Source organism: Seriola dumerili, unplaced genomic scaffold (assembly GCF_002260705.1).
Source record: "Seriola dumerili isolate Sdu_G_001 unplaced genomic scaffold, Sdu_1.0 BDQW01000202.1, whole genome shotgun sequence".
Classification (NCBI taxonomy): domain Eukaryota; kingdom Metazoa; phylum Chordata; class Actinopteri; order Carangiformes; family Carangidae; genus Seriola; species Seriola dumerili.
In genome coordinates, this window is record NW_019174457.1 from 1128968 (window position 1) to 1141285 (window position 12318).

Here is a 12318-nt window from a genome sequence, read left to right on the forward strand (position 1 = left end):
ATTCATTTTTGTTGAAAGCAGCAAAAGCAATTTCTATGTCCACTGCACTGTGACCGCTGCTCTGATTATGACCGGCTCTTTGCTGTGTGAAGAGCTTGATGTCGAGGGCACGGGATGGAAGACGCTGGACAGGGGCATTTGCTGGATTTATGGTGTCAAATCGTTCACCCTCATCAACAATACGTCTTCTCTTCTGAGTAGCAAAATGTCAACTGCAGATTGTATTTTTTATTTTTTTTTCGTCAAAGATTAAAAGCACTGTGTTATTTCTGGGATCAGCAGGCATCGCTGAATCTGACGGTGTCCGTGTCGAGTGAGACTCTTTGCCAAACATTGCTGCCTGACTGACATTATCTGAGGAGCAGGATGATGATGGAGAAGTAAACTTTGTTTCTGTTCTGCCAGGGTCAACCAGGGTCACAAGGAGAACCAGGAGTACCAGGAGACAGGGGTCCTGCAGGAGAGGGCAAAATGGGACCATCGGTATGATCTTCAATGCCAGCCCAGGGTTACTGCACATTATCCGACCGCAGTGTATTTATTTACGCATCTCTAAATTTTACAATGCTTTTCTCTCACAGGGGCTCCCAGGAAATAATGGGGAACCTGGACCTGCGGTAAATATTTCAAAATCAAAAGATGAATATTCAATGTGTTTATGCTTATCAAAAGTGTTTCTCTAACGTGCGTTTACTTGGGTTTCAGGGCTTGAGGGGTCCACCAGGAGTTGCTGGTCCTCAGGGCCCAGCAGGACATAATGTAAGTGCATAAATAAATGATGAATTAATTAATTATTGAAGTTTTTTGATGTGCATGTCTCATTGTGTGAAGATTTCTGTCACTGTCCTGGCTTCATTTGTCGTTCCTCCCCTTGGTTATTTTTAAGTTTCCATAATTACCATATGTTTTGATAGATAACAGTGTATCTCATAATCAGTTTATCTGCCTTTGCTCCAAATGCAGGGTTTACCAGGAAGGCCGGGAGACAAAGGATCACCTGGAGAGCCTGTAAGTGCGGACATAGGATGGGAGGACACTGAGTATTAGCTGAGCAATTGGTTGTACTCACATGCTATATAAACATGATCTTTTCCTCTCCGGATGTTTGCTTAGATACAGTATGTTCACTGAATATGAAGTGGGATATAAGCGGAGCATAATCATGTACTAAAAGCAACATAACCTTTCTCCAGAAATACTTGCTAGACTTATCAGTGAAGACCTTAAAGCTGCACCAATCAATATCTTAACATAAACAATGGCTGACATTTGAGAAGGGGTCACTTGTAGTAACAAACCGACAGATAATTATAATCAAACTCTGCAGTTCCCCTTAGCTCTATGCAGCTCACATATTATAGTGTTTTTCAGCTAATTGTTTTTGTTTTCTGACACAACAGTTGTGCCCTCTCGGAGCATTACCTTCGGCCGCAGCAGGCAGCTGTTGTCAGCAAAAAGCCTTTAAAACCAGACTGCATGCTACCTGTGCAACACCACACAGCAGGCATAGTTAGCGACTAGCTGGTGAACACGGTGGAGTATTTAACAACTCAAGATGTTTCTCAGGAGCTGTTGAAGACCATAATAGAGCTAAAAGGAAAATTAATATTTCCCCTACATTTGTCAGGTCACCACAAACAGGAAACTAAATGAATGCTAAACAAGCTACAGATGCTAACATGTTCACCATATCAACTTTGTAAAGCCACAGTATGTCCAACATTCATGATGGTCAGCTTGTTGTGGAGTTCTGGCCAAAAATAAATGATAAAATGCTACATACCCAGCATTAGCATTGAAAGCTGTTTACTTACTCGTCTAGAGGAAATCAAAGTTCATTCTTTTACTCACCAAGAGCTGTCTTCAGCAGTGGAAAGCAGCAACTGTGTTCATCTCTATCCTATCTCTATCATGTCTTTTCTTCTACTGAAGTTAGCATGCTAACCAGCTAGCGACCCCCTCCAATCTGCCCTGGAGACGTAGTGCTGCTCAGAGGGTTTATTATTACCTCTTGTCTTGTGAACGCAAAGATGGTGGACGTTCTTGTCGAGCGACAATCACCAACCGCCACAAGCCACGTTAGGCGGCGGAGAAAACTCACAAACGGCCCCTTGGAGATGATACATGAGTAAACCAAAACACCATTGACAAAGTGCAAATTTTGTGACCATTTAGTGGTTAAAGCCCCTTCAGGCGAATTTATGATTTGTGATATCGAGCTGCTTGACTGGTTGCTTTAAGTCCAAGGACCTTATAGGAGACATTTAAACTCAAATGTTTGTACTCATAAGATGTTTTCTCTCAAAATGCTTATGTGCATCTGTAGCTGTGTATCTCTAATGACTAATATGGTGTTTGTTTGCTTCTGCTTGAAAGCTAATTTATTGTTTATTCCATTTCCCTAATTGCCAACTAAAGGCTCCCTTTCCTCTAGCTAGATGTTCATGTTAAATAAGTATTGGACTGATTAGTATTATAACCACAGCTCCAATTAAGAGAAATGTTAATGGAGTGATATTCAAGACAACAGTGAGCCTTCAACTCTGTAGCAGCTGTTTGTAGAAGGCCCTTCCCTGTTGCAACATGACGGTGGCCCCCATGCAAATAGACAAGTCCATAAAGAAATGGTTGTTCCAGTTTGGTGTGGAGAGAACGTGACCAGTCCTGACTTCAACCCCATCCAACACCTTTTGGGATGAGTTGGAAAACAGACTGTGAGGCCAGGCCTTATCACCCAACATCAGCGTTGGAGTGAACTGATGCGATTGTGGATGAATTGGAGCAAAATCCCTGCAGCAGGTTCCACAATGTGGTGCAAAGCCTGAGAGCAGAAGCGTGGAGTCACAGCAGCAGTTTAATGCTTGTGGTTTCTGAACTGAATTTTCAGCTGTCACACGTGGGAGCATGTAGTTTTGACCATGTAGCTTAATATTAAATATATAAGGTTAATCTGGGAATTGTCCCCTATGTTGTTCTGTGAGTAGAGCCACTAATTTGCATTCCCTGATTGATTAACCCTTTCATTCCCCGTCTCTCAGGGAAAGGCAGCCGACCTCTCTGACCTAAATTTGAAGGTAAGGAGCGTTTCCACTCCTCGTTAATGAGAAAAGACTTTATGTTTGGATGCTGAGACTCAGTCACTTTATCACAAACATGTCTTTTAGGATGTTTGCTCAGACTGCCCTGCAGGCCCACCCGGACCACCCGGGCTCCCAGGAATCCCCGGAGACAAAGGACACACAGGACCTCCGGGGAAAGACGGTCAAGACGGTTACCAAGTAGGACAAAGTCATTAATATTCCATCGCTGTTGTTCATAACCTCACTTCTCCTGTAATATAAAGTCTATTATGATAACTCTGCTCATCTTTAAAGGGGTATTATAAAGCTTGCTTCTCCACTATATTAGCTCTGTGTGATGCATGAGTGTCCGAGCTGTGCTTTTATCATCATCAGTCACAGTTGGTGTGAAGGATGTGCGCGGCTCTGTCTGCATCATTAGCTCGGCTTCCTCTGGGGGCAGCAGTGGACAATTAGGACCAGGTGACGGCGCTCTGTGCTGTCTGTCTGGACAGAGACTGATGCTCTGCTGTGTCATTACAGGGCCCGCCGGGACCAGCCGGACCTCAAGGGCCCCCCGGAGCCGACGGAGGCAAGGCAAGTTTGCACACTAACCGCACGCTTGTTGCTCCCAAATGGCCAAACACTAAGTAGTTGCCTTTGTCACCTTGGTTTTCTTTTTTTTCACAACACAAGGTTCAGGTAATAGGGAGAGAAGTTTAATATTGAAACACTATTTTAAAAAGGTATTGAATCATTTTTCCAAAGCAATATAGCCACTGCTACATCTTCCTCTGTGGTAATATTTCGGAACATTTTAAGGTTTTATTTTCTTCTGACAGATAGTTTTTCAGATGGATGTTTTCCTCTTGAAATGTGACATCTCATATAATCTTTCTTTCTGTTTCACTACAGGGTATAAAAGGTGATCGAGGACCTCCTGGAGGCCCTGGAGAGAAAGGAGACAAGGTATATTTGACGTTTATGACTGAGCCTTGTACTTTACTGTCACAGTTCTGTCTTTATCTCTGTGTTTAAAGAACTGTTAATCAAAATATTTGCAGGTATGAAGAAGTTAATTATATTTTATCACTATTTTCTGTATTAACAGGGTCACCCAGGACCCCCTGGTCATCCAGGTGCTGCTGGCTTGATGGGTACACCTGTAAGTTACTATTCTTGGCATATTTTCTTTAATTTTTTTAAGTTACAGCATTCCAATTGGTCTAAATACGTATGTTTTTTCTTTGGATTTGATCTCATAATCAGGGTTTCTATTTCTGGTGACCTCCACTGACACTGTCTCTTTCCTCTTCAGGGTAACGATGGACAGCCTGGCCCCGCTGGTCCCCCAGGGCCCCCTGGAGAAAAGGTCAGGCTGCATTCTGTGCACTTTCCCCTCAAAAAACGTATTACCCATGTGTCATTATTGTACAAACCTCCTCCCTCCAGCATGTAGGTCAGCCAGCCTGCGTGGTAATAGTGGCCATTAATCTTTTCTTTCTCAATGGTGACAGTGACCTGTTGTTTGTTTGTTTTCACCAGGGCAAAGAGGGTCTGAAAGGAATCCAGGGACCACCGGGTCTTCCTGGCATGATTGTAAGAATATATTATTTGACGTACAGCATCATGAATATACATGAGAATATATGCAGTTATTGTGATGTAATAAATGCAATTGTAAGATGTTAAACAATCAGTTTGATCTGCTCATCTGCAGGGTCAGCCTGGAAAGATGGGAAAGGATGGCAGACTAGGTGAAACAGGAGAACCTGTAAGTAGATGGAAATAATCCATATAGAGTTTGAACACCAACTACAAAACATTGTCTGTATTTAGATACATTTGACAGTATAATTTGCCAAGACATGATGCTGTAACTATTTCTGTTTTCTTTCCAGGGCAAGCAAGGTGAACCCGGGCCACCAGGAAACCCTGGGCTGAGGGGACTCCCAGTAAGTGACCAGCCAGTAAACAGATGTGATGGAAGAAGTTGGCCGTGCAGAAGTTGTTGTGGCTGATTCGTTGTGTTTTCTCCTCCTGTGCAGGGCTTTAAAGGCCACAGAGGAGAACCTGGACCTCCAGGATCTAAGGTCAGTGTGCTACTAATTATCTTTCATGTATTTGAACATGTCAGTTTGCACTTAAACACAAAACCAGTATTTATTCTTTGGCCTCCATTTTCTTGCCTAATGAGCTTCAGCATCTGCAGGGAGCCCCATTGACTTTCTGTCACCTGTTACTGTGATGTAACGGGGGGGGGGGGGGGGGGGGGGGGGGGTATAAATGGTGACCAGGCATACACTGTGCATTGGATTCATGAAGCAATTTCTAACACATCATTTTTGAGACTTGAACTTTCTCACTCGCTTTAGTCCATCAAAATATGTTAATACTACACATTGATGCAATGCATTTGCAATTAAAATTAATGACTTCTGGTAGATAAAAAAAAGTGTAATGTATCAAAGATATCTGAAGACGAAGCAGCAACGTTTCATCTTTTACTCTTATTTTGACATTTGGAAAGTTTCCACCTCTTGTGACAGCAGTGTTCAGTTTCATTTCACCTTGGAAATGTAAGCAAAAAATGGTATTTGGGGAATGTGACTGTGTGGAAAAGCAGAAAATCTTCCCCTGTGCAGTTTTGTGTATTTTAGGTGACAGACCTTTTACTCTATTTTGATGAAGTCTGCAGTTTTTCAGTTGGATGATGGAGCAACAACCCAAGACAAGTCTGGTGTCTGTACAGGGCTGGTTTCCTCCATTAAATTGATTTAATATGCAAATGTAATAATTGGAAATTTAATGTAATTAATGATCCTGAAATTGCATTTATTCCATTCATCCTTATCAAATGACAAATGTCTCTCTCTTTGCCCCTACATATAGCATTTTAAGGCTCCAGCACTTTTACACCTATAATATACAATACAACAATATGAACATAACTGTAAAAATGACAACATTTTTGCAGTATCATCATTGCTGGATTTGAAAACGGTGGCATTTTCACTTTTAAAACTGCAAAAGGAATAAAACCGGTGAAGAGCATTGGATGGTGACCGTCCCTCTCCGCTCAGCAGCTGTAGCTGCAGGAGCTCAGGGAACAGTTCACAGCCACAGTCAGTGTTTTGGCATGCCGCACTGCGATGTCAAAGCCTGTTGTCTGACACTTGCACTTTTTCCACACACTTTCTTCTCCGAGAGAATCACTCTCGCCACCGCTGCTCTGTCTCTCGCACAACGCGCACCCGCAGGAAAGGTTGGTGCCACAGCGCCGTGACCAATAGCACGGCTCATTACAGACAACTCTGACAGGCAGCCTCTCAGCCCTGAAGCCCCCGCGCTGCCACACTGACAGCAGACAATGTATTAGTGAAGAGTTTCCATAGACACACTGAGATTTACTCTCCACCGCTTATAATTACTGTCACTAAATGTCAGTCATACGCAAATTATTTTCATTATTATCCAGGAAACTGTTGCAGTATATACACTAAGAAATACAGATTTAGCCTCTGCACAGTGTGTGTAACCGCACTCAGCAGAATGAGGAGTATTATTGTCTTTATTATTATTATTATTATTATTGTCTGAACAGGAACAGAACATGTACCGGTCAGTCATACAGTTGGCTCGCTACAGGCCGCTCTCACACAGCAAGTTATTTTAGCACAGACGCTAACTAGCTAGCTTAGAAAGTGCGATATACCGTCATATAAACATTTCAGCCCTTAAGAAGTACCGCGACGCACTCGTAACGCTTCTCATGAACATTTCTACAAACCACAGCGCACATATATGTTCATACATTGTGTACGGACATTATTACACATGATATATGAACAACATGCTGCGCTCAGCGACTCAAAAGGAAGTCAAAGGTCAAACGTATAAGAAAACACATAAAAGTGGATGAAAATGGCGCTTAAGAAAATGTAAGCTTTATATTTTTAATGCTTTTAAATATGATTTTTCAGGCCTAATGAGATTGGTGTGTTCATGTTTTTGTAGGAATTGTACAGGACTGTGTGGCTAGCTAGCTTAAGGCAGCAGGTAGAACATTTTAGCTAGCAAGCTAAAAGCTACACTAATTAAACATTTCATTAACACCCCATACTCCTGTCACCATGACGATATCTTCTAGCTTTAGTGATAGTTGCAGGAATATGATAGTTGAAGTGAAAGATGTATAAAATGCATCCCACACTAATTTTCAGCTAACGCCATTAGAATATTTTGAAAGATGCAGATGTAAGTCTTTTACCACAAATCCTATATCGTCTAATGATTCAATCTCATGGTCCTTAATTGATTAGTAAGGTCTCTCACTTGAGAGCATGACAATGCAATAAAACAAACAGAAAAAGAAAATTGGGTCAAACTTCAAAAATGTTTCGGCTTCTCTGATCCGAGACAAATTTCTCTGGGGAAATGAAGTAAACCTTACCTCAAATTAGTTCTCTGAGTTTCTCTATATTTCTTCTTATGTGCCGAACAGGGAGAAGATGGAAAGCCTGGATCGCTCGGGCGTGACGGCAAACCTGGGAAGGAGGTATGTTCAGCCTTGTACATTTGATATTACAGAGTTTTTAAAATGTTTTTTAACCCCTGATTAGGCGGTATTCCTTTCAAGCTGCATACTTACCCAATATACTTAATCTATAAGCCTGTATGTATCCTGAGAGGCAAAACCCAGGGCAAAAAGAAGTTTTCAAAGCACTCACGACTCAAGATTATTGATTTGAGGGACTCAGGAGCGTGTATTCAACATCCTCTATCCACTTAGATCTTCTCTCCTCTGGGCTGTGGTTGCAGGACAGTAAGAGACCAAAGTCCATAGACATGTTTATTAAGAAAATCAACCTGAAACAATAAATGTCAGGGGGACACAAATAGGATTTTGAAAAGTGAGGGTGGACATGTTCCTGAATCCAGGGTGGAAATTACACCCTTGGTTTTTTCACGGCTTGCAATTGTATTTTCTGCTATGCATACGCGTCAAAACTGTGACCCCCGGAAGGTAAAAGTCAACTCAGTATTTTAAGTCTCTGCATTTCCCTCAGTCCATCTCACACACACAGAAAACAAAGGTGCAATAAAGTGACTTTTATTCATTTTTTAAAAAAGTATACAATAAGTTCAAAAGCATGAAATCCACACAGTTTTCCTTTATGCATTCTCTGTCTAAAGGTTATACACGTGCCGCCGCAGCAAATACTTGTTTTCCCTGTATAACATTCATCCCCGGCTCAGTCACCCACGTCCTGAGAATAATCGTTATTTTGCCTTTCTGGAACCAGTCCTCCATTGATTGATAATACTCAATAAGATTAAAAAAATTTTTGGACAGAATGCAGCATTTCCAGCATTAATCACGTCTGTATAATACTAAAGGTCCAGTAGTATTTGTGTAAATTAAGTTTTATATCTTTTGACATTGTGTTTCATCCCATTCATCTTCATCAAACGACAAACTGAAATCCCTCTCACATACACATTTAGAGGCCACAGCACTTTTATTCCGCCCATTTGTTTAGTAGCAGGATATAACACTTCACCGAAAAAAACCTACCTCATCCTCTTACTGTGGGGTTTGGAGACAGACTGTTCTCACACTGCAAGGCCCCTAAAGTCAGAATATGTTTCCCTCCTACTCCCTCCACAAAAAAACAGGAGTTAACTCACTGCTGCAGTCCAGGCTGTGTTTCAGTAAAGATTTTAAAATGGTCATGCTTGCCTGAAGGCGTGCCCTGAAGGTGAGATATGAACGAGTCAGTGTTTTCAGTATGTAGAAGATGTGATAAAACTGTCTGTTTTTTGTTTTTTTTTTGGTTTGTTTTTGCAGGGCTCTATGGGACCTCCAGGTCCAGAGGGACGTATTGGACCAAGAGGGGAGTCGGTGAGTCTCTGGCAGGGCTGTCTGACGCAAACACAAGACAGACACAGCACAGTGTCAAGCAGACAGATAGATATGGACGTAAAGTGGCACTCAAGTCATTTCTCTTGCTGTCCTTCCCCATCCATTTTCTCATACTGTCTTTTTCTTCTTTTTTTTTTTCCATCCTAGGGCAAGCCAGGTGAACCAGGGCCGTCGGGAAAAGCAGGTCTCCCTGGAACTCCAGTGAGTTAATGTTTAAATTCAGTTTTTCTCTCTGTCAAGCTTTTTGCATCAGAATAATAAGCTCCCAGGTGAATGACGAACAACTGGAACAATGAAAAGGGCCGTAGAAGCTGTGACAAATATTCTATGTTTCACAGAAAGATCAATTTTAGTAGAGAAGTGAGTGAGAGGCAGGAGGGAAAACAGAGCTAATAGAGGAAACAGTTACTGTATGTGGGATGTAACTGAAGGTGAGAGGAGGCTATGAAGTATTTCTAGAAGAGATGAACTGTCATGTTGTGACGAAAGATCGTAGTAAATGTTGTCCTGACCGGGGTGGGAGCATCACTTTCCCCTGGGTGAGCCAGGATTGAAAGGAGTTGACCAGGTTCCTGCCAGTAAGAGAAAACTTATTGTCAAGTAACTTCAGAGCAAAACAGATCGGGCTGTAGTTCACCGTCTCCAGGAGGCACAAGGCCTATAAATCCCTCGGCAGGTCTGTGCGTCTTGCAGACGTTTCGTAGACAAATACCTACGCAGGGTCCGTGATGACATCAGGTCTGAATCATCTGATGATGCAGAATTGCAAACAAGGTCATGTGGAACTGGGAGGGAGGGGAGGGAGGGGAGGGAGGGGAGCGTGCTTCAGGGGAAAAAAAAAAAAAGATCAGTTTTGTCAAAGTTGTCCTTAATTTCAGAGGTGTCAGGCTTCATGCCAAGATGAAGCTGAGTGCAGAGGCACATCGCCAGGAGAGGCGAACTAGAAACCAGCGTTTTGGAGACAGTAAATTGTAGTCTCTGCCAGTCTCTTGTAGCGTCCGCATGGGGGGGGGGGGGGCTGGAGGCCCCCCCAGAGTCTAGGAGCGCCACTGGCTGAGTGTAGGTGTTGTAAATATTATGAAGCATCTTTACAGCAGGCATTAACAGGCACTCTTACTTTTAATTGAATAGATGGAAAATTGTTCCTGAATTTACCAAAAGAACGAAGCCATTAATGTTTCAAATAAAACAGAAGAAAAACCTTTACTGCGAAGCTTCGCCTGGAGAAGCTGCAGCAGCTTTGACCTTCATCCCTGCTTGACAGCGGCTTGAAAACAGAACTATGTGCAATTTTTTTTATTCTGTATTGCTTTTCTAGGGACGTGCCCCCCCCCCCCCCCCCCCCCCCCATCGCAGCCTGCCATGAAAACAATACAGGCTGCTGTTAATTTGTGTTTCAGCAACACTGTCTGCATGTAAATTGCACAACAATCAAACAGGCGGCAGGTAGCACTGAGAGGGAACATACCTGTCAGGCCGGTGATTTGCACAGAAGTACATGACATCTCCTTTTCACGAATCAGCTTCGCACACTTCAAACCAGTGAGAGCGTAAATCTCTCTCTGTGTTCATGTCGGACACTCTCACTCAGAGCAAGAAGCCGATACAGAAAAATCCCAGAGGAATAGGCAACAAGTTTCTAACACAAACCCATGAAGATATCTATTTTATTTGAGCTACAGCTACTTATGAAATATGAGCTTTGCACTTTACTGGCCACAGAAAGGCCTCTGCCCTGGTGACATGTCATTTCAAAGTGCTGTCACAGTCCTCCATAAAGAAATCGGAGTCATTGTACTCAATGCACTTGTGCAATTTCGCTCAGCACACAGATGAGGTTAATTAAAGTGTGTGAGGGTTCGCTGATTAGGGAGTTCATAGAGAGACGCTGGGACTGTAGATGACGAGGAGGGAGAGCGAGAGGTCGTCATGACAGATGTCATTTGTTAGGGAAGTAAAATATAGCAAATAAAGATGGAGATCTTGAGAGACCAGTTAGACGTTTTGTTTTTGTTTGTTTTGTTTGTTTTTTTTGTAATTTCACATGTCGGTATTATTCACAACAGAACGTTTTGGAAAGAAATAGAAGGACCTGCACACTGGTCCGTGGGCAGAGGGATGGTTTCTTGGGAGGAAGAGTAACTGTTGCTAACTGGAGGGCAGACGATATGCAGCCAGCTATCAGAGAGGAGTCGATGATATCAGTCGGCAGAGGGAGCAGATCATCAGAAATAGCCCGGAGGACGGGGGAGGGCAGGAACCAGATGCAGGAGGGTTAGAGGAGGAGATGGAGGGTGATTTTAGCGGAGGCTGAAGGTATTTAGAGGCAGGATCAGATGTTGCCAAAAATGTTATCAGATGACCAAATTTACCCATGCAAAGAAAGGATTGTGTAGTGAGTGGTGAAGATAGAGAAGAGTATCCATTTCACTAAAAATAAAGCAGAGGAATCTTGACAAGTGGAGGTGAGGAAAAGAACATGAATCGCTCTGTAATTTGTGCAAACATTAGAAAATTCCTGCACTCTGCAGCTGCCATAACCAGCTTGTCTTCGGGCCTACATGTCCCTTGTAAATATGAATTTTAATCTCTTCAAGCTGGCATGTCCCACCGCAAGATTGGTTTATGAGATTTTTATCCAGGGCACTGCTGCATGTTGATAAGAACTGCAGCTAAATGTTAATCTTGCTGAATCCTCAGTAATGAGCGAGGCTTTTAGACTACAAGTACAGTACGCCACGTGCGTGCCATGTGATGTGAACAGCCATGTCTCTGCTGTCTCACAGGGTCTCAGGGGAGACAAGGGAGAGGCCGGCAACCCAGGATTACCCGGATTTAGTGGGCCTAAAGGCCCCGCGGTGAGTGGAAGATTTGTTTTTGTTTTTGTGTGTGTGTGTGTGTGTGTGTGTGTGTGTGTGTGTGTTTTGATTAAAAGAATAATTTCAGATCCCAGATTTGAGCAGCTGTCAGTAATGCTTACTTTTATGTTGATGTCCAGGGTCCAGCTGGTCCAGTGGGCCCCGAGGGAAAGCAGGTAAGCACTTCCTAAGACCACTGATGAATCGTATCGTATCGTATCGTATCGTATCGTATCGTATCGTATCGTATCGTATCGCTCACTGTGACTTGATTTCTTGCTCACATCCACTGGTTTTGGTTTGTAGGGGATGCCGGGCAGAGTTGGTGATCGTGGCGTCAAAGGAGATAAGGTGAGTACTAAAGGGACGTAAACAAATACATGATCTGAACCAGAATCAGCTTTATTGTCTAAGTTTGTTTATAGATACAAGGGAATATGACTCAGATCTCTAGTTCAGATGAACAAAGCTGAAC

At 42.8% G+C, this 12318-nt stretch overlaps 1 protein-coding gene across 1 annotated transcript in view; it reads left to right on the forward strand.

Moving 5' to 3' along the window:
• The window catches only part of col22a1 (collagen type XXII alpha 1 chain), a 49242-nt gene that overhangs the window by 34413 nt on the left and 2511 nt on the right, over window positions 1-12318 (forward strand). Inside the window, exons 40-59 of the mRNA XM_022753981.1 lie at window positions 406-483; window positions 582-617; window positions 706-759; window positions 964-1008; window positions 3039-3074; window positions 3165-3278; window positions 3603-3656; window positions 3975-4028; window positions 4171-4224; window positions 4378-4431; window positions 4605-4658; window positions 4780-4833; window positions 4961-5014; window positions 5108-5152; window positions 7564-7617; window positions 8911-8964; window positions 9133-9186; window positions 11772-11843; window positions 11984-12019; window positions 12150-12194. Of these exons, the coding sequence (XP_022609702.1) occupies window positions 406-483; window positions 582-617; window positions 706-759; window positions 964-1008; window positions 3039-3074; window positions 3165-3278; window positions 3603-3656; window positions 3975-4028; window positions 4171-4224; window positions 4378-4431; window positions 4605-4658; window positions 4780-4833; window positions 4961-5014; window positions 5108-5152; window positions 7564-7617; window positions 8911-8964; window positions 9133-9186; window positions 11772-11843; window positions 11984-12019; window positions 12150-12194 (1101 nt within the window). The remainder of the gene's footprint in view (window positions 1-405; window positions 484-581; window positions 618-705; window positions 760-963; window positions 1009-3038; window positions 3075-3164; window positions 3279-3602; window positions 3657-3974; window positions 4029-4170; window positions 4225-4377; window positions 4432-4604; window positions 4659-4779; window positions 4834-4960; window positions 5015-5107; window positions 5153-7563; window positions 7618-8910; window positions 8965-9132; window positions 9187-11771; window positions 11844-11983; window positions 12020-12149; window positions 12195-12318) is intronic.